This window comes from Branchiostoma floridae, chromosome 4 (assembly GCF_000003815.2).
Source record: "Branchiostoma floridae strain S238N-H82 chromosome 4, Bfl_VNyyK, whole genome shotgun sequence".
Lineage (NCBI taxonomy): Eukaryota > Metazoa > Chordata > Leptocardii > Amphioxiformes > Branchiostomatidae > Branchiostoma > Branchiostoma floridae.
In genome coordinates, this window is record NC_049982.1 from 13,877,811 (window position 1) to 13,899,998 (window position 22,188).

The 22,188-nt window shown below is 42.6% G+C and overlaps 2 protein-coding genes across 3 annotated transcripts in view; one reads left to right on the forward strand and one right to left on the reverse strand.

Annotated features, from left to right (window-relative positions):
• The window catches only part of LOC118412873, a 33,720-nt gene extending 12,557 nt beyond the window's left edge, over positions 1–21,163 (reverse strand). For both annotated transcript variants that reach the window (XM_035815927.1, XM_035815926.1), the window contains exons 1-16: positions 20,872–21,163; positions 11,782–11,903; positions 10,136–10,239; positions 9,845–9,948; positions 9,250–9,373; positions 8,796–8,844; positions 8,455–8,562; positions 8,000–8,210; positions 7,692–7,776; positions 7,392–7,491; positions 7,105–7,193; positions 5,493–5,632; positions 5,169–5,273; positions 1,683–1,741; positions 1,388–1,545; positions 1,037–1,195 (exon numbers count right to left, since the gene is read on the reverse strand). In XM_035815927.1, the coding sequence (XP_035671820.1) occupies positions 1,037–1,195; positions 1,388–1,545; positions 1,683–1,741; positions 5,169–5,273; positions 5,493–5,632; positions 7,105–7,193; positions 7,392–7,491; positions 7,692–7,776; positions 8,000–8,210; positions 8,455–8,562; positions 8,796–8,844; positions 9,250–9,373; positions 9,845–9,948; positions 10,136–10,239; positions 11,782–11,903; positions 20,872–21,047 (1,893 nt within the window). In that variant the 5' untranslated portion in view covers positions 21,048–21,163. The remainder of the gene's footprint in view (positions 1–1,036; positions 1,196–1,387; positions 1,546–1,682; positions 1,742–5,168; positions 5,274–5,492; positions 5,633–7,104; positions 7,194–7,391; positions 7,492–7,691; positions 7,777–7,999; positions 8,211–8,454; positions 8,563–8,795; positions 8,845–9,249; positions 9,374–9,844; positions 9,949–10,135; positions 10,240–11,781; positions 11,904–20,871) is intronic.
• LOC118412874 lies at positions 2,911–5,162 on the forward strand. The gene has a single exon (XM_035815929.1). The coding sequence runs from the start codon at positions 2,965–2,967 to the stop codon at positions 5,077–5,079; it is 2,115 nt and encodes a 704-aa protein (XP_035671822.1). The 5' UTR covers positions 2,911–2,964; the 3' UTR covers positions 5,080–5,162.
• Positions 21,164–22,188: the final 1,025 nt, after the last annotated feature.

Genomic DNA, 22,188 nt, shown 5'->3' on the forward strand with positions numbered 1-22,188 from the left:
AGTATACTTTAACATATTTACTTCATGTTTTTTTAAGAGCAGAATTCTAACAGTAATGTTGACAGTGCTGAATCACTGCGGTCACCGGCCTCTGCGTATTGGCGGCTCGTGTCGCTAACTATACGAACTCATCCAAGCAGTCACACAACTGCCATGATACACATAAATAAAGCTCCATAAAAAACTATGAATATGGGTCTTCAAATGTTTGTTGAGTAGAAACCCAACCAAAAGGAAGCGAAATAAACATTGCCACCATTGTACTCCCAAGGGAGTGTGGCCGTGAAGGTGGCAGACTAGAGAACGCTCCAAAGATTTATTTGACTGTTACAAATGATTCGTGCTGTCTATGAAAATAAGACTTGACAGAGAGATGTAGATGATATTTTCATATAATCAGACAGAGTTTTGTTGATGTTGGCGGTGTCGTTTTTTCGTAATGGTTTTTTTAGTCGGGCATTCACAATCAGTGCATTCAGCCCATTGCCCGTAAAACATCAGCTGGATTGTTCTAGGTACAGACTTCCTCATGTGAGACAAGAAGTACATACAGTCACGATTTTACTGTCAAAAGAAAGCTAAAATATCATACTATTAATTTTTTTCTGTGTACTTAGATTTACCACTTACTTCTGAAGAGAGCAAGATATAAAAAAAGCGTACCGAGTTAGGCACACTGTCCAGCGTAGCACAAAATTGGAAGGTTACATACACGAAATTGTCTCTCAGTGTTTGCCGCTTGTAACACGCAGCGCGAAAGGTTCATGAACCACATGAATGCATTTCTTATTCAAGTATGTTGTTCAAATCTATGAGTAAAAAATTCAGTCATCAAAATTTGACCACTCTCAGGCAACTAGCGATGGAGCGCCATGAGTTTGAGCGCAAGAAAAAGCGTACCGTGTTGGGGCACCTCCCGTTAATATTACCTGGGGTTAAAACTTGTAACATTAGATAGCTCAATAACTCAAAAATCATTTTCTTTGTTTGTTGTCTACAGATATTAAAGTTCAATAATTAAAAAGCACTAACTTACATATATGTGAGCACTAGTGCTCTGGAGTAGGGGGTAGTCATCCACTGCTGGGAGAACACCCCTGTCGTCCACAGGAGGGAATAGTGACCTTCGACGGGCGCGGAATATGGAGAACTCCAGAATTATGGGAACTCGCGCAGTGGTATCTTCAAATTTATCCTACAAAATAGACAGATATAATTTTTCTTAATCAATAGATTGACTAGTTTAACCAGTGTACATTTAATAGGCTATGATATGACAGATGTTGTTATACAGAATGAGATCTCAGGTTGTTGCAAAATCAATATGAAGACGATTCATATACTATCAAAGCTTTAAAACATACATAGGACATCTCATCTGCCTGACCTTGATGTATACTGTGATGGTCTTGGACTTGACATGTTTGAGGTAGACCCTGAGAGGTGCCTGTGCCTTGTATGTGGAGGACTGGTTAGGGAAGAACAGTCTCCTCTCCAGACCCAGCTGGTCCCGGGGGCTGTCAGCCTCCACCGTGTAGTCAAGATCTGGCAGGAGGAGCAGAAATATATTTTACAATCAGGTCTTGCAGATGATATCTATTTTTGAATGGAATTATATCTAGTTTTGATTGAAATGTTCCCAGTCAAACTGATGACATTCCATCATAAAAACAGTTACGTACCCACATAGCTGTCTGCTGCTCCTGGTCCTGAGTACAAAAACTCTAGCTTCAACTTCAAACTGAAACAGAGAAGAAGAGACTGAGTCCTGAATGGCTTAAAAATCAAGGTTGGGAAGGTAGAAATTTGCTTAGATACACTCCATAAAATACACAATAAACTGTTCTGCATTGAATTTTGTGGACATTAGGAATCAGAAAATTACAGAAAAGATTGGTCGTTCAGAAACTCAAGTATGGTACAATGCTGTTGTTAACAACTGATGTAGTGAAACCTGTAACACCTTTTTTTCTCACATTTTTAGCGCTTCAGCTGGTAAAATGCTGTTTGCTGCAGTAACATATCCTTAGCCAAATGTCTGTAAAACTGTAATCCTATACCCTTGTTAATTAGATTGCGAAGTTTAGAGTACAATAACATCCTGGTGGCACTTGCAAAGGCAGTCCTTGTCCAGAATTAAGAGGGAGTATGATGGTACTTGTGATAACCACTCATACTCAAGGACCATTCTAGGGAGGGTTAGCAAAGGGTTTTGTTAGGTCTGCAATGGAGTGTTCTAGATATTTTTCATGCACCCTTGCTTTCAACACCTCTTACCTGCAGACCCCTCTATGAGACTCGTTAAGGGATGGCTACAGAACAAAATAAGCCAGTTTTTGAAGGGTGATGATTTGAGAAATACAACTCCAGGTTTTCTGCAAGCTGTTTTCAGGCAAGGTAAGGTATAAATTTGATGTGACAAAAAAGAAAATCATAATCTCATGGTAACTTAGCCATTTACTTAATGTTACAGAATTTTTTGGAATTTCAAGTTTTGTAGAAGATTTATTATGATTTATTATGTCTCATGCTACTTTGTCAATGAAACAAGCTTTTTGCAAAATATTTAGAACTTTAAAACTTAGTGGAGAATATTTTTGTGGCATGAAAAGCTGTAAGTGTTAACGCTAATTCACCTTTATCTGTTGGGTAACCCATATTCGTTGCTTTTAAAAACAGGATATTTTGGGATATCACGTTGACGGACGTTAGTTTCAAATTGCAATACTTTGAGGATATTGCAGTTTAGAACTACAACCCGCCAATTTGATGTGCCTAAAAAACGTTTTTAAAAGCAATGGATATAGGTTACCCAACGGATAAAGGTGAACTAGCGTTAAACCATTTGAAGGAATGTTGGGGAAAAATACCATGCTTGCACAAATATTTTTTTCTAATCTAAAATTTTGCAATGACAGGTACACTTTGCCTAAGGTCAGGACAGGACATTGTAAGAAGGACACAATGCGGTCAACCTATCTACAGATAAGGGTGTGCTTTGCAGCTGTGCTGTTCATAGGATTCCTCTCTGCAGTTGTTTACATTTCTGCTGTCATGAGTAGAACTTCTCATCACCATGACGACAGAAGTGACATGGAGACGGCTGACCATCACTCCATCAGAACGCTCCACCCTGGTACGAGTGCCGATCCTCCTGTACATGAGGAAGCTGAAACTGTTGATGAGGAGGACCACAGGAAAGAAGCTGAAGAGCAGCCTGCTTGTAAATACCCTGACCTGAAGATGAGTAATCCTGAAATCAACCACCTGTTGTTCGATCAGTCTCATCTGCACTGTGGAGGACGACCAGTGAACTACCTGACGTACCTGGACAGGGAAGCTGGCAGTGGTAAAGCTGTCATCAGGCTGAACGCCTCTGCCCTTCTTCCCGGAGAGAAACTGATCAGCTGCAGGTACATCAAGATAGACTTTCTAACAGACTGGGACGACAACACCATAATTGTCCACACAAGAAACTTCCAGGACAACAACGAGACCTTGGATTTTCCCTTTGAGCACGAGTTTGCCAGGGTGAACTGTCAATACACTGCAGAGATCTTCAGTGGAACTGGGACTGAGGTGGTGGTGAAACAGCATAACAATATGTTCCAGCAGGTCAAGAAGAAACCCACTGTGGAGAGAAAGGCTAAACAGTTTTATACTTCAGGTCGGATGAAGGAAGCCTTGGGTGGTGGTTTGAATGTACTCATGGTGGGAGTGGACTCCACGTCTAGGATGAACTTCATGCGCAAACTGCCCAAAACTTTCCAATACTTCACAGAGACACTGCAGGGGTATGTCCTGAAGGGCTATAATGTAATAGGAGATGGCACGACTGCCCAATTCATTGGAATGTTTACAGGGTTTCTTGAGGATGAGTTGCCTAATGCTAAGAGGGGTACAGCAAACGCAACCCTTTGTGATGTCTTTCCTTTGATCTGGAGGAAGTACAAGAGGATGGGCTACGTGACAATGTTTGGGGAAGATGAAGCTTGGACAGGGACTTTTCAGTACCGAACAACTGGATTCTCATACCAGCCTACCGACCACTACATGCGGCCCTTCTGGCTTGCTATAGAACACCTGCCAGGCTACAGGTACTATGGACAGTTCTGCCTTGGTGCTACTCCAAAGCATCACTACACCTTCCAATACATGAAAGACTTTGTGGACAAATACAACCAATCTCTCAAGTTTGCCAGTGCATTTCACTCCCAACTCAGCCATGACAGTGTGAACTTGGTACAAGCTGCAGACCAGGACATCCTGGACCTCATCAGCTCATGGCACAACAAGGGTTACCTTGACAACACTGTCCTGATCGTCTTTGCCGACCATGGCGCTCGTTACGGAGAAATCAGGCAGTTCCTTCAGGGTCGGCTCGAGGAGAGGCTGCCATTCTTTGGAATAGCCATCCCCAAGTGGATCAGACAGAAACACCCGGAAATTGCAGAAAACCTGCGCAAGAATCAAGAACGTCTCACCACAGCGTTTGACTTCCACAAGATGCTGCAGCACATCCTGGACTACCCAGGCGATCCCTCCCGTTTTCAGGGACACGGCATCAGTCTGTTCCAAGAGATCCCACTGAACAGGACATGTGAGGATGCCAAGATTGCTGACCACTGGTGCACATGCTTGCAGACTATCTCCATTAGTACAAGTAATGATTACGTCATAGCATCAGCAAAATACTTGGTCTCTTACATAAACAGCTTGACTTTGCCTCATCGAAACAACTGCATGGAGCTTACCCTGAAAAACATCACCCATGCCGAGATAATCAAGCCAAATAAAAGGCTCCTGCAATTTCAAGAAAGCAGCCTTCAATTCCACGTGGCCAAATTTGGCAACATGCTTCGTCTTCCCTTCATCGATTTCATGCTCACTGTGGAAACCGAGCCAAACGGAGGGATGTACGAGGCTTCTGTGAGGAAATGGCTAAAACGTAATCACACGGAGGTGACAGCAGATATCAGTCGGATTAACAGATATGGGGACCATCCCAAGTGCATCCGAGATAAGTTCCCACGTCTGAGGAAGTACTGCTTCTGCAAAGAGTTTCTTCATCAAACGTAGGGAGACTTTCCTTTTCCCAAACATTTTGTGAACAGTTCACCCTAATGATCTGTTTTAGATACAAAGGAAAAATCAAAAATGGTATTTACCAGGTGTAGTTTTTGCCACCCAAGTCACATCTGATGTCAGGGTCAGGCGTTGAGGGATCCAGTGACAAGGATGCATTCACCTGATATGGAACCAGGGGACGAGACCTGAAACATAGCGATAAACATTTAAAACAATCAGATTTGATATCATGTACTAGTAGAACATAGCTATTATGTGTAATTGGTGTGCATATTTCCATTTTTCCCTACTGTAGAAATCAGTCATTCATTGACAAACAATGATAGTAGTTTGACTAAAAAGGAAAGCTCTTATTCAGTTCCTCTTGAAAAAGACTTTGATTTGTAGGCAATAAATGTTCTTACTGTAGGATGTGCACAGAGTCGGTTCCATGAGACCCCACTACAAGGTCAGGCCATCTGTTATCATCAACATCCACATCACCCAACAACGACCAACCAAAACTGGCCAGGTTGGGCACACCTACGTCCTCGGCACTGATTCTCTGCAACAAAATAAAACATCATATAGATTAAGAATTATCTAAAGCTATTGCACTCAACATGTTACAGTGATTTAAGGTAGCCAGGAGGTATGCCCGAGGAAGATTTCTTTCCGAAAAATAACCATCAATGTTAGTAGATATGTACTTCTACTTCTATAAAATCAAAAATTTGGCCATCAAATGTTGCTATTTGTTGGCCAAATTTCAAGGTCAAAGTAGCTGTCTCAAATTACACAAAAAATTCAAACTCTTCACAGCTTTTCAAACTTGACATCATTGGATAGGTCTTAGTGAAAGAAATAGAATGTTTTTTATTGCGAAAAAATCGGACATACCGTTAGAGAGTTATGGCCATCAAAAGCCTAAAAATTACGCCATAATTTCTCCGGGTCAGCTAATTAAATATGCAAGATTACAATATCTCCGCAGTCATACAAGATACAAGGAAAAAAATTGGTATACTGGAGTTTTGTAACATGCTGAATTGAACTATGGCCATGAAATTTACATATCTAACTCATAAATGATAAATAATCCTGAATAATTGAGTTCCAGGGGTAATAAAATCTGAGTCAGCTAATTAAATATGCAAAAACACCATATTTTCCCTCTCCTTGAAGATACAAGAACAAAACTTGGTATACGGAGGTTTTGGCACATGCCGAATACAAATCTGACCTCAAAATATCATTTTGATTTTTTTATGACCTATAAAAATGGATTGCGTCACTACTACCACCACAATGTGATTATCGGAGCGACACGCCCCAAAAACTGTTCATCAAAATTAGTCAAAATGGATCTTATTTTGAAATTTACCCTTTAAGGTAGAATGTCTCGCGCAGCCGCCTCAAAAGGGTGCTATTTAGTGCTCCCAATTGCTGGTAGCATATGGGGTAATAAAAATTTGAGGAAAAAAATTCATAAAAAATCAGCATTACATGATATGACAAAATCCACGCACAGATCTTTTTAAATGACCATTATATACAATACTGTAAGGTATCAACAACAATCGTCGAATTACAAGCGGGGCAAAACACTTTTCTGGCATTTTTTCCCCAAATGGGCGTGGCCATATAGCTCTCTATGACATCATCATGACGTCATGCTAATTTGCATAAATCACCTTTATGCAATAGGGTACTTCCTAAAAAAAACTAAAGACCCATGCATTATCCAAACATGATATTTTCATGACACCAAAACACCCCCCAAACGCCTCAGTTACCACTCTTTATGGCCTTAATGTTGTAGATATTGTTTTTTTTTTAGCATTTAAGGAAGAACATGCAATTTCATAAACAACCAAAAAGCAAACAACCAATGAACTTTGCCAATTTGAATATTTTTGTTATTCAAAGCAAGTACCGGTACTACTAGGAGTACTACTAGTATGTGATGTTATCATCCGATATAGCACCTAGGCTCAGGGGATGTGGTTGGCTTGAAAAAAGTGGAAGCAGACCCACCTGTGCATAGTTCTCCTTAAGTCCACTTTTGGTGCCATGGTAGATGTAAACTGCACCGCTTCCCTCATTCGGGGCACCAACAGCAATGTCTAACAATCAAATACAACAAGACATGAATAAAAAGTGAAAGTATAAGCCAAGTAATTAAGGCATCTAATTAGAGGTGAGTCGAAAATTTAATATTAGTCTTAGTGCAAATGATATAGTGTAACATTAGATCCTTTGCATAAATATTTGAAATATTTTGTAAGAATTCACATAGTATGGCAACATTAAAAGTACTTTACCTGTGAAGCCATCCCCGTTGAGATCCCCTGCTGATGATAATGACAGTCCAAAGTGAGAGGCAGGAGGTCCAGTCAGCATGGTTACCAGCTGTAAAGTGGCCTGTGAAAAGAGACATACCATATTATGAAATGGCAATTAGGTAAAGTCATTACATTTTGTGTGAAGTGAACCTTATCATGTAATGACAATGCCAAATCTCCATTTTTGAAGAAACCGGCTTTCTGTTTCTTATTCACTCCATGTTATTATATACTGTACATTGAAGTCAGGACTAAGTTCATCTGTTGTGTGTATCATACCTTGTCTCTTGTGCTGTACAAGTACACAGCTCCACCTACTCCCTTTTCCAGGTAGACAGGGGCTCCTACAAGCAGATCTGTCACCCTGTTGAACAGAGAAATCTATCAGCACTAAAAAAATACATTATCTGATCAAAGATGTCTGAAGGTTTAAAAAATTAAAGGAACTTTGCTGAAAACAAACAAATCTACAGGAATGGCAAACAACAGCTGCATTGAATACTTACAAATAAATCACATCACAAGGGTAGCTTGCAATCTAACTGTATTTTGGTTGAGAACAATGCAGTACTACTGTGCTAAATTACCCGTCATTTGTGAGGTCCAATGCCACCATACTGTAGCCAAACCCTGAGGCCAGCTGGGTCCCCTTGAGAGTGTTTGTTGGTTGTAAGGCACCATCATTTCCTGTCGTCTCCTGGAAGAACACGACTGCCCCGCGGTGCTGGTGTCGGGGTGCACCTGCCGCGATGTACTCCACACCATCCCCGAAGAACTTACCAGCAGCCAATGAGAAGCCTGCAAGGGATGCATTACATCAGTTTTACATGGTTCATTTAGTTATAAATGACATGAATTTTTTGCACCCCTTGTTTTTCTTTTGTACCAATCAATGTATTCAATAACAACATTTGGCTAAATTGTATAACATTAATTACATACAGTAAACATTAATCCAACAATAATACATCTAACAATGAGTTATTCTTTCCAACTGAAATCATTGTGCTTCAGATGAGAAGAGAAATGAGAATGAACTTACCAATGTAGCTATCATGTGGCTGCTTTACTGCCCCTCCTTCTGGCCAGGGGTCCCAGGTTTCTGGGTGGCCTGTAGTTTGGTAGCTGCCGGTATATGTGGACAATGTCCCTGATAGGAAAATGTTTGAAAGCAAATGAATAAATATCATCACATATAGCACTGTTATATCATTGCTTAGCCAATATAAACTTTCAACTAATATCTAAGTTTGAAATGGAAAATTGATTTGAAATCAGGCAGAGAGTCATGACTACAATGGCCAAACCCAACACGTTTACAGGCTCTACATGTGTTTTTTCTGCTTGTCCAAGTAAAATGCTCAACAAATTCGAATTTCTTACCTGTCCAGTCATAACCTCCAGGTGCTCCTAGTACAAGCTTTGAACCATTCTGGGAAAATATGTAGAATGCTCTTTATTATGATTGCATGTTGAAATGGCTTTATCAGAAATTAGTTCACACATGTCTGTTAGTATTGTTAGCTCTTCTAGTTAGCACAAGATACTAACAGCAGTCGGACTAAGATAGCTGTTTGTTGTAATTATTATGTATTTTCAAGATATAACGTTAGGTTACGTTTATGAAGGTTAGACATCCAGGTAAGCAATATTCAAATACAATTCAATCTCTACAACTGGATAAAAACGGAAAAAAGGAATTCCTGTGAGGGTTTAGTAAAGTTACCGGCAGCGAGTTCTTTCGTTTCGGTCACTACTAGTCCCCAAACCGAAATCTCTGCTTGGAGAATAGCGGAAACATGCACCAAATAAGGTTTGCCAGAAAAGGGGCGCTCACTTGTGTGTAGAGCGCGGCAAGTCCTGTCTGGCACTTCCCGTAGGTGTAGTCCCCACCCTCGTTAATCTGGTGTCCCAGGGGATGGGTGACGGTGGTGGGCTGGTCCCCAAGACATGGCATCCGTCTGAAACGTTCACACAAGTTTATCAACATGTTTTACACAGGTAGGACTGCTAACGTTATAACGTTACATGAATTTGGCGGCAAGATCAAATTTCATTATGTCAGCGAAGGTTGGATCGAAACTCAAAAACTTTACGCCAAAAAGCAGTCCCCGACGAAAGGTAGTGGATTCTGTCTGAAACGACGTCTGACTGCTTCCAGAAGCATATCCAGTTGCTTGAGTAATTACTTTTTGGCGTATTTTATTTTACCTGGACGTCTAACCTTCATCGACGTAACGTTACACTGGCTTTATTTTCTTCCAGGAAAGGCTATTGGCGTTTAGCAATCCCTGACAAAATATAGCTTTAATTTACGAAAAAGTAAACATGTCTAAAACACACAATTAACGTCATAACTCTTGATAAATTGACAAAAAATATTCAATAAAGTTTTTTAAAATACCAATATAACCTTCTTGAACATATCTTACTTTTGTACCGTGTCCGTTTTTAGACTGGCGTCCATCTCATAACAGATCCCATTGAGGATGGTGTAACGACGGAAGTATGCGTTTTTCCACATAGGGCCGCAAACCTATGGAAGGTTTAAAGGCTTCTTGGTTATGTAAAGAAGTGACAGCGACGGCAGAAAGTATATATTTAGAGATGTTGTAACAAAGACATCCAGTTTGTTGATAAACAATGAAAAACTACTACTAGTGACGTTATATGAAATGATAAAAAACAAGAATGTTTGTAGAAAGCCTCTCCCGGGTACGTACCACCACCCTGTCCTGGTGGGTCCGGACGGTAGCGCCCAGCCACATGTTGTTCTTGTTGTCCCTGTACTTGATCTCCACCATCCGCTTGGTACCACTGCGTGAGCCTATTGTGGGGTACAAATGGGAGACAAAGATTTAAACCTGGGCGTTCCGAGAGGGGTTCACTAGACGCTTGCAATCGGTGTTGCACTGCAAGTGATTTCCGCTGGGGGATACATAGAAATGGCCATTCGAAATGATGTGACTTCAGTAGTCTAAGCAATCAAGCAGGGAACCCAAAATGTGCATAACCTTGTTGAAAGGCCGACCCTGACCCGGGGCATTTGACCTATTCCAAGCAAATGGGGCGTAACGAAAACTATGGCCTGTAATTAGCTCTGGACATGTTGATTCTTCACGCGCACGGAGGTCTTCCTCCACTCCTACTCGGCGGCCTCAGGTGTGTCTCTTGATTAAAGACTACGGATGTTTTGCATAGAAAACATGTTGTCCACAGTGCTATATTTACTGTGTGCGTGTGTGGGAGGCAATCTAACGAACATTTGATCGGCTCAAATTGCTCTCTTCTTGTGTAGGTCTTAGAAATGACAGGAAATTGGCCAATGAACGGGGTTCGTACACCTGAGTACACTGGATAGTACAGATTGGAGGAGCCCTGTTTTGATCTAACAGCCCCGTCAGATCGGCACTTCAATAGCTCCTCCTCCAGTGTAATAAACTGCAATATACGAAGTGGACAGATTTACTGGCCGTTACCATGACGATATTTTATGGCGAAGACGCTCTCTTCATTAATACAGCAAAGCCGAGCAAACAAAACTTCACACAAAATTTCGCATCCTTGCGTGCTCGGAGCCTAAGCTGCGTTGTCCTGTCTAATCAAGAGCGGGCACTTTTCTCTTCCGCGCAGCTTCTACTCTTTAGAGAAGCTCTCAGTTCCGTTTAGCTGGTGACTCGACGTCTCGTGTCCTTCATCTAAGAAGGGATTCAGATAGCCCGCCTTCTCAGAACTCAGCTCATTAAAAGGGACAATGGCGCTTTTCTGTGGGGTCAGGGACAAGGCGCTGCTGGGCTTACTACTACCTGTTATTATGACGCATCTTGGAACAATTCAGTATCGGTAAATTTGATGTAGCTGTGACTCAAATTGGGTAGAAGTAATTACTAAAGGTGATGATGAAAACGAGATTTCGCCCATGGTCATAAGGTTTACCTCAAGAGAAGAAAGCTCTGAACTCTTGAAGTTAATCTCTCTAAAGTTTCATTTCATTTAGATTTGTGGTACACCGTACATTGATACGAGTATGTTTCCTCCTACAGTATTTAAATAACTTCGAATTCCACCCCAGGGCTTTTCTACGATCGTTTAGTATTGTTCTCTTTCTCCTAGGTGACAAAGCCCATACACCTCCAAGATTTGAATTACACCTATCGTAGAATATTCTACCCAATAGAATCTAAAGTAAGTTGGCTAAGTTGAACGCCGTTTTTACTGGCGAGTGTAAGTGTGATCTATTCTTGTGAAGTTAAAAGGGGCCGTCACTGCTTTCAAGGTCAGCTCTCCCCCATCAGTGCTGCTCGACTATATCCATTTATCCATCATTTCCTCCGAACCCTGTCATCTTTTTCCCCACGAAATTACTCACCTTCTGTGTCCACCACGACCTGGCTGCAGTTGTGGGAGTCCAGGGGACACCGGTACAGCGCGCCGGGCCGCTCCAGGTCAGGGGCGTGGGTCCAGTTGGCGCGGGGGGCTCCGACTAGCAGCCTGTAGGGCACAGGTAGTGAATAAATCTATTAATAAGCAACGAAATATACAAACTAACTGACTGATTGACTACTTAATTGATCATCCAATCGAGTAAGACCTAGGAAGTATGTGTGTCCCTACAATAAAATACTTATCGTAGTTGCTGTCAAAGTTATGTGAATGAGGGAGAGAAGAAGAGGAAATCAGTTTCCTTAAATATAGATATAAAAGGTCTAAATCTAAATTTACTAAGAGATAACTTTTACATCAAAAGAAGATGTGGCACTCGTTGTACACAAGCTATCATTCTTCTGTAAAATAACCCCATTCTCTTTTAAGAAGAACCAAATGTTTGGACACACCGTCTTGATCACGGCTATCACTTGTAGACAACAATACATGGATCACAAAGTATGCGCATACATTTGCAGTTTACCTTCCACGCTGTAGATCTAAATACAAGATATATACGCTTTTAACGCTTGTCTTGGATGCTATAGAAGAACATCTTCAACACTTGATTCCACAAAACAGCTCCGTGTCCACAAAACCGGAGGCGGACCCAGCGACCCAGAAGATAAAGCACTTGGCTGCAGCCCTTTTCAATTACAGTCCGTGTCGCCGTCCCAGTTGATTTAGGTCCAACTGTCCGTGTGGCGAAGCCTGTAATAATGTGGGGTGAGCGATGTGCCCAGACACGGGAAGCTGACAGGTCTGTGCAGATAACAATTCCGTCGGTTGTCAATGGCGCCATAATGAAGGGCTGCAGGGGATCGTGGTGGTGGAAGCCAGTTTATACCACCGGCAGAAGTATTTCATTCAAACTAGGCAGTTGTCAAAACCTTTATAAGTATACTGTTTGTTCACAAAAGTGATATCAGTTCCATCTCAAGTTCAGCTGTGCTATCCGTACACAAAGTAATATCGGTCTCATCTCAAACCCATACAGTAAGCTGTGCCTATCTACTGCAACTTCAGTCTAAGGACATTCTATACGAGATGTTTTCAGATGATACTACAATACGTACCTTTTCTTCCAGAGAAGATATCTGATTGAAGAATAGTTGTGTAAAAAATGATACAGACCAATATGAACAGATAGGTGTTCCTGGACGACTATTAGTGCTTTTACATCATAGCCAAACAAGCTTCATCTAAAGAAGGATGCTGAAAGCGTGGACGGTCCCCAATTACCACACATCTTAAGGCAATGGATTACGTTGAGGGCCATAGGGAGACCACGGACAGTGCTGCAGGGCTTACAGGGCATCACAGGTGGGCGGGGGGCGCAGTGCAGAGGTGTCGTCACAATTTGTACAATTTGAGATGCGAGAACTCAACAGAAGCTCCCTCTCAGCAGTTATCGGAATGCGATCATTAAAATGCAGAGCTAAGCATTTTTCGTCATGAGGAAATTGACGACAGTCACGGGACTATACTGCTTTGTCCTCTTCTTAACACATCAGAAAAGTATGGGACATGGACACGTTTTGAAAAGGTATAGCAGGATATAGTGAGAAAGTTGTTGGCATAATGACATTGCCTTTTCGAGAAAGGAATGAAGACAAAGAAAGAGCCATTCAAACACTGTTCATCTGAAGGATTGCAACTGTTTATGATCAATGCTACTGTTCGTTCCTGAGCACTTTCACTTTCATTCTGAGTGTTCGAGACGCATAAATCATAAAGTGGTAACTATTTCGCCAACAACTGATCTTTGCTTGAAGTACTTTTGAAAGTCCTATTTATATTTGCTTTAAAGGGAGTAACTCCCGTTGAATTTTGTAATGGAATAACGTAGAGATACAGAAAAGAATGAAAAGAAGTATGATAGACGACAGCAGTCAGCACAACGGGAATATACAGTCAGTCAGCTAGTGTTGCGTCTCACCAACCGTTGGTTTGTATATGCCGCCTTTCAACACACATGCCAGTGAGTGCTGAAAGGTAACTAAGTTACCCGAAAGAACCGCACTCCTCATCGGTGGATTCATCTCTTTACATCGTCCATAGTCACTCCCAGTAAATCTACAATAAACTACTGTAGGCTTGGTTTCACAACTAAGTAGCCTCAGTTTCCTTCTATAATAGCGCTTTATTCGCCGATTTTTGAATAAAATAAGGAAGGTAGTGTTTTGTGGGATGTAATATCTATTCGAAACCTCAACACTACAGACACGTGGTACCAGCCGAAGGGTCAGCCTCCGGGGGTAACGCTTGGTGTCAGAATGGGTCGGTCTTTTAGAAAGGTTTTGTGGGCTGGACCCGTGCCCGCCGCAAAATGACCACTATTAAAAATCATGGAAACTGTGCTGTCCTGCTTTCCTCTACAATATGGTCCTCCCCTTCGGGTTCGCTTTAATTTATTGCAGCGGTAACTGATACGGTGTAGTTGCGTTGTAATTGGCTTTTTGCGGTAAAGCTTCTTTCCAGGGTTAAGCTGAGGACGACCCAAGCGATATACGTTCATCTGGTCGGGCTGGAGGAAAACTTATCTGGTTCGCGCTACCATCCGATATTTCACGAAAGTACGAAACTGAATTGCCCGATTAGCTTTTACAGAATAATATTCTGCACGACAAGAGATAAGCATGACTTCTTCACTTAATAAACACCTAAAAGCATTTTGTCAGCGGACAGCACATTCTCGGTAAATTATAGTCTCTGCAAAAAGTCATGAATAACTAATTCCTGCCCACTTTGTTTTGCAGACGGGAGTGATTGTCAGTCAGACAATACAAAATTTACAAAACACAACCTTCCTTCCTTTTGTCTCCTCCCACCGCGGCCTGCATTTTTTTTCTTTTTTGATTCATATCTCTCGTCCTGCGATCAGCTTTCAGTAAGATATCGATCAAGTAATTCTTGTTTTCCATGGCTCAGACGTTTTGCAATTAATGCCCACTGCATCTTCAGTGAGTAAAGCGTTGTTCTTTTGGAGTCGACACACATATTATAAAACAACATAGCAACTAGAAAGACCACATGTTGATCGTTCTTTGGTAGGGCTGTGATGATTAAAGCCTGTCACAACTCTTCCATCGGTATTTCCCCTCTGTTGACATGTTTGTGTGTGGCGATTTAGCCGGCCTTGTTGTCCCCACATCCCTTATCTCTCCTCGCAGACGAGCTTTCGACACATCTGGTTCATTTTACGACATTTTCTCACGTTCGCACATGGGAGGAAGTCTTTCAACTTGACCTGAATGTTCCAAAACGTGGCTGTCAGGCGATTCTCAAGTTTCGCGCCACAGAAAAGTTGGGATGTATGTTCACATCCCTGTCTGTCCAGGGGACGTTTGTCACTGGTCAGGTGTGACAGTGTCAGAGTTGTCTTGGGAAGGAAGGTCGGTCGGCAGAGCCTGCGGGCATACATGCATAGGGCCTTAATAATAGGGGGCACTGCTTTAACATGCATAACATCGCCCGAAAGGTTACTTATGCAGCGGCAGTGTCAACAGAAGTTTAATCGACTTCCTGAACAAAAGACTTTTATACGTGTCCTATGACCCCTGCCCCGGGGCTGGGCCTATAGATGCCTTCTGATTCAGGAGGACAAAAGATGCAAGAAGCCGCTTTTCCGACTGTCACGACTGCGACTGTAGGACATCGTCTGGACACCTTTCTCTACCACATCATTGCAGAAAACGAGCTGAAAATTTGGGCTTCAAATTCTTGCCGGTCCTGTGATGATGATATTCAATTCATGGTATTCTCTGTTCTGAGACTATATATGTGTCATGTTTCATGTTAAATCGATAAATAGGTAGTGACAGCTGCCACCATCGAACGTCCGCTGAACGACCAAATATTTGACAGATCGCTCAACGAATTGCAAGGATAAATTATGATTTTTCAACCTTTAAGTATTTTGTTGTCTTTAAAATCATATTTTTATACAGTACATCATTCATACATCTGCTGTATTGTGAACAACAGTATTGTCCTGGTTTAGACGAACAGCAAATCCAGTTGCATGCATCCGACAAACTTAAACCAACAACTCATAAAATTTCGTCCTATCCAAAACAATGAGCGGGCGATGTTCTAGGGGGACTATCGTTGTCTTTGTACAACAAAAACTACCTCGGTCATTTGTCGGTCTCAGCTCTCTCAGCTCTCATTAATTGGTCAGTCCTATGAACCAGTCACTACAAATCGTGGGGGTCACACCTTGCCCCTTGGCATTTGACTGATCGCGTACACTATGGCATACTATATTACGCCACCGAGGATCTGCTTGGAGATTACCGTGTAACCAGTTTCTTGGTGAGCCTTGAATAGGGACTCCGTCGCAGTACCAGCAGTCTGCTGTACAGAGTGCTTGGAGCGAAGTGTAATTGTGTCGGTTGCTCATCCATGGATCCAGACCATTTATACAAACAAATCTTTCAGAGCTGCTCTGCAAGCTTTTCTCCCCAGTAAGTCACTTTAGTCCCCTGATGTTTGTCATGGCTAGCTGTCATAATAATGCCCTCCGTGATCACTTAAATCCTCTTCTGCCTGACTTAATCTTGAAGAATAATAAAATCGCTGAAAGAGATGACTTGTGTGAAATGAACGTGGGCGGGTCGCCAAACATAATAATTGCGGAAGACACGAAGAAGAAGGCTTGGCATTCTTCCGGCTAGCTTCTTTCGTTAAGGCACAATCGTGTCAAGACGTTCACAAGAATGTACGTGCAAGTCGCGGCGCTTTTCGTATCAGGACCAGGCAATGTATGTGCAACTGGAAGTGTCTTTTTTTTCCAAAATTAAGCGAATATTAAACTTCTAAAGGATGAAAATGGGATTTGTGCCATTTCATTAAACAATCGCAATACAGTTTAAGGATGTTAACACATCTGTAACGAATTCTTTTCTGAGATCCCTGCAATCTTGCCTAGAACAGTCCTTCCAGAGCTGTATGGTTCGTTCCAAGTCCGGATGACCCGTTGAAAGACGGTCACAATTCTGGTAGGTCCACATGACATGGTCTTTGAATACGGAAACACTGTCTGACACTTCGCACTTCGGCATTCTTCTACTCTTTGTCTGCAGTGGTACGGATTCAGTGTAGTGTTGTGAAAACAGTATGTAAAGCTTGTTGTAGAACTGTGTTGGAAATAAGATGGAACAATGTGACAGTACAAGTGTAGCCTCGTCCCAACCCTGACCTAGATCGAAGAGATAACGACTAATCGAAAGCAACTGATTTTGATAACAAGAGATAATGTCCGTACCAGCCGTTATGAAGTTGAACATGATCGGCTGTTGTAAAAGCACATTCTTCTTGTTGCTGTTGCTGTTCCATTTTTTGTCTATGGCCACTTGTTAATGAAATCTATATCATTTACCCGCTCATCCCTAATTATTGTGTGTTGTTTTGATTCAGAATGCTGCTTCCATGGTTACTTTCGAGGCCGCCATCGTGTAGTAACAATTCTCTAGAGTTCTTGCTCTGCCTGACGACACTTCACAAAGCCAGCTACACACCTCTGGCAACTTCAAAAACCCCGACAGGTATATCTGAAGATGTTCAGGGACCACAAGAATCCCCTCCCCACGGCTTCCTCTCTCCACCTGTCTCCGCCGGGGGCCTGCAGCGATCTGTCGATAATGTTGATCAAAGTTTGTTTTGACAGTAAATCCCGCAAATCTGTGTGTGTGACGACCCGCCCCCGGCACGCAGGGGTCGCGCCCTAACCATTGACAAATGTTGGCCCCGAGCTGTTACAATGTGCCCCGGCATTAGTAGTAACTTTCACACTACACTGTGGAGGTTTCTATCCATTCATCTGACCAAGACATAATTCAATCAAAACGATGTCACTAAATTAATCTCTCTGATCTGGACAGAGGTAGTGCTTCTTGGGGTGACAATGAGTGATAGGAACTAGACCATTCACAAGGTCACAGGTAGACGTTTTCTCAGGTCCAGTTTTACGGCTGACGACGGCCCGACTGCTCTCACGATCTCTAATGGGACTCGTCTGTCTTGCAACTGTTTCATCCTTGGTAGAAACACAAAGAGCAAGGCCTGATATGATTTACAACCGAACAAGCGGGGATCTGCTTTTTGTACGACATAAACTATAGTGAAGGTCCCCTCACACCTCCTTGTCTGGTGACGCCGCTGATTCAATCTTTTCACACAAGGGGGCATACCATGCTTCTCAAATGACGGGGAAATGTCTCTTTGCGCAGTATTTATTACAGGAGAGCCGCAAGGAATATTTCAGTTTTGCTATTTCGTACAAGTACCACCTTGCAGGAGCGAATCGATCGATAATACACCCATTTTTATTTGGGGGAGTAAATCTCTTTTCCAGATAAACCCATGTCGTTTGATACTTTGCGCATCTTATCAAGTCGATCTCTTATAGCTGCACTTGTACTGAAAATAGCGTGCGTCGACGGCAGCACAAATTGCAACGCAGGTGTGCACGTGTGTGTGTGTGTGGGGGGGGGGGGGTGAAATGGAAGCAAGTCCTTGGTTTTAATTTTGTTTTACTATAAAAGAAATGTTTTTGTTAAACTTAAAGTACCTCCCATAGGCAGACGGTCGGTGGATTAAAGTTGACAGGGCGAAAGCATGGCATGCCTGGAAAAAGAGAGACGATATCTGATAGGAGAATACAGTTCTTGAATCAGTTCTTGGTGCTGTACTTGTGAGAAAAAAGTGTGACGTTGAATCTACTGAATATTCCCAGGACGACGAAAGTTTATCTAAAGACTATAGAGGTACCCGACGACAAGAACAGTGTCGCGGCGATGTGACAGGTACGTGGGACACTCACAGGACCAGGAATACTTCGGCCAACAGGTAGCCTGGGAAGTAACAACACCCTCCATATATGATGTATATTGATACAACGCTATGAATAGTGTATGAAAAGCTACCACTGACAACGGTCATCAACATTATGGCAACTCTACTTCTATCTAAACACTGCCGATTGCCACAAACATATGCGATCTGCACAAAGGACTCATGAAAGCAGTATTGGGGCCGTCGGATGAGCGTGGGTATTTCACGGCCTGCGGGAGATAAAATACATGGAGTGATGGACACTATTCTGTCCAGTTCGCGGAAGGCGGCACACAGAATCTACACCCTTGCTGCTCCGGACAATACGAACCCTCCCTGTTCTCGCCCAGACTAAAGCGCGCTGATCGCTACTATTATGACCCCATCATGAAACATTACCAGCCCAGTTCATCAGACCGCTGCAGGCACACCCGCCCAGATTTTCTTATCTCCTGTCGGCAGACGTTCAGTCCGCGGCGACTGGTTTCCTGCGATGGACGTGTGTTCCGCGGGCGTCCCGAGCCAGCCCCGGGGACACAGGCACCGCTCTGCACCGGCTCTTTCCTCTTACATGGGCCTGCCTGCAGTGCGATAGCGAACTTCTTCCTCTTTCGACTGCTCTAACAGGAAGTCGGAAGAAGCCAAGAAAATCTGCATTGGTGTGGATGATGGTCAGCAAAAAAGGAGACGTCAAAAATTTCAGATAAATGCCCGGTTTGTACATCAATAAGAAGAAGAAGAAAGAGGAGGATGGTCTCACATACACTTGATGTTTGCGCAGGCAGATTCATCTGTTTGAACAGTTACTTTATCCGTTTAGCAGGGTATTACTTGACGACCAGAATCCACCAATATGTAAATGACTGGGCGCGATGAAAAAACAACAACATCGCCGCGCCGCCGACAGAGCCCTAGGCCTGAATACACGGGGTTTATAACAGATGTTCACGCCTTCCAGTTGTCATTACAATTAACTTCATCGTTTTTCCCGATATATTTGTTTTGAAAAGTCCATCTGTCTTTACAAATGTTCTATTCATACAGTACAGATACATACTTTGTAATTGTGACAGTGACAAGGTTCGCAAAACTTATTACTGGTACCTATCTACATCGATGTGTTTTTCAAGAATATTTCACATTTCACTCCTTGAAATATTTCTTCCAAAGATATTAAGCGGAATATTACTATTTTCATTTTACCAATGGAGGAAACTTATGTCGAGTTATCATTTCTTATATCGTAGATAATGTTTTTCAATTATCTAAAAGAACATGAAGAATATGGGGGAGGTACTTTTCACATAGACAGATTCGTGAAAGAAACTTCAATTTGTCTTCAGTAAAAAGAATGGCATAAAAAACGGCGACCACCCTGTCACTGGAGCAGCCGTTTGTGTTTTCACTACAATTCAATGGGACGGGGAAACGGACCGTCCAATAACGGACGATTCAAATTCAATAAACGCACTGCGAATAGCTAATAGAGCGGGAACGCAGCGGCCAAGAAAGGGCGCATTCAAGCGGGCTACAATACCAGCAATTTGTTCGGGTAGCCCGCGTGTAGGCCCCGGGGGAAGATACTATCAGCCAGACCCGTCTTCTTTCGTAGCGTTCTGTTTGGAAAACACACTTCTCCTGGCTTATAGAAGACAAAAAACGCAATCAGCGACAGAATAACCAAGAAGTCCTGCAGGCACTGTCCAAACAAGTCGAGCTTTTTTACTTTGCATAACAATTTTCGGGGACAAGAATAGCGCGGTGACAACGTACGCGCTTTGCAAAACAATCTTGCAAGTTTTTGTGTGTGTGACAGAACTGTTGATAAATACAAGCACCGCTAACAACATTTCTTCGTCTGCGTGGTAGACTGTTTTGTTCTTGGTAGACGTCAGACGTTGGTTTGACGTGCAGAGCTAGAGTTTGGCGTGACAGACAGGACCCTATCCCCTGGGTGTCGGTAGAACCAACACATGCCTTTCTACTGTTGTCCTCTCTGTCAACGCTCGTGTTCGCTAGTTTATGCATACCTTCGCAGGACGCTCAAAGGGAGCGCGAAAAATTACACTAAGCATTTGTGGAGATATGACAGTCATTATAGACAATGGTACCCTCTAATCAGACCTCATTTGCAGTAATCTACCAGATTTGCGTTTCAAGGTTCTGCACTAAGAAATAAAGAGATACTTCTACTCACACTTTCCGTCCCTCGGGTGTTTTGTGCATCGCCACCGAGAAACCGAAGTAACTTCCTTCGGGCCCGCTGCGTACGACAGCCCGATCTGTATCGAGGTTGAACCCGCTAACGACGTCAGAGAGACTCCAGCAAAGCACACACACCACGCTTGGAAATCCAAACATTAGACGCGACATGTTCTAGCTGGTAAGAAGGCATGGGTTGACCCCGTTCAACAGAAACAACAGTGTCACCAGCGGCCGTTATCACAGGACCTACCTCCACTACGTCCCGGGACGGTCTGTAATACATGCAGAGGCAGCACTCGGTCTACTTCCGGCTTCCTTTGGCAGGCGTGACACCAACTTCCGGTCAGAAGAAAGCCCTTTGCTAGCACGATTTCTGATTTATCATTTCTTACAATGGACTATGGAAACGGAGAAAAGTGTAGAGACGTTGGAGAAGAATTTTGTAATATTGAGCACCAAATTGACAACCAAATTCTTGTCACTGAGTTCTAAACTGTCGTCAAAGTGGGGCACGTCCTATACTGTATACAATAGCATTAGGCAAAAGTAGTAACCTAATTTCCTTGTCTTACTTTGTGATGCAGAAAGATGCTCATACGTTCATGTCTATTTAACAAGTCATGCGAGCAGAAATCGACTGAGAATGAATTGTAAGGTTTGGTTATTAACTGACCTTCGTTTTTGAGACGTAATCGGTAATGGTTTTAATGAAAGAAAATGATGTAAAGAGCAAGAACATTTCCAAGTGTTCATTGTCAACTTTATCATCCATGTACCATCAACATTCCAGCTAACCTTTTAGCTACTTGTACAGGGAGGGTCGCCCATGTGAGGGCTCGTGGTGTTGCCCCAACAACTAGTACACCACACAGATTCGGTAAACACTAAACCTAGTGCGGAAAGAAACAAAGCTCTCTTATGAATCATGATTATTATGGTGTGTATAATAAAACACAGGGACACGGTAACTTAAAGGGAAGAATGTTTTGGAAACAAAACGTTTCTGTAGACAAGTTTACAAGCTGCCCTAGACTGAGCCCTCCCAGCACGGTTGCTATTTCCCGTGGCAGATTTTTTTCACGTGAACTACTTTGACCTCTGTTCAGCACACGCGGCTGGTGGTGACACTAGGCCACGCAAAGCCTTTTCTCTTTTCCACGGGAAAGCACACAGATTCACCTTTAGAACGTCTGGATGTTGCCAGCTCAAGTTTGATCATACAACAGCCACAGTAGAGTTTATAAATGATGTCAGGATTGACAGAGGTGAAAAGGTGTCTCAGGAAGAGTTACTGAAGTTATTTAGCATC

Excerpts from the sequence above, each read along its gene's own strand:
- LOC118412874 (XM_035815929.1), top strand. The coding sequence starts at position 2,965 with ATGCGGTCAACCTATCTACAGATAAGGGTGTGCTTTGCAGCTGTGCTG.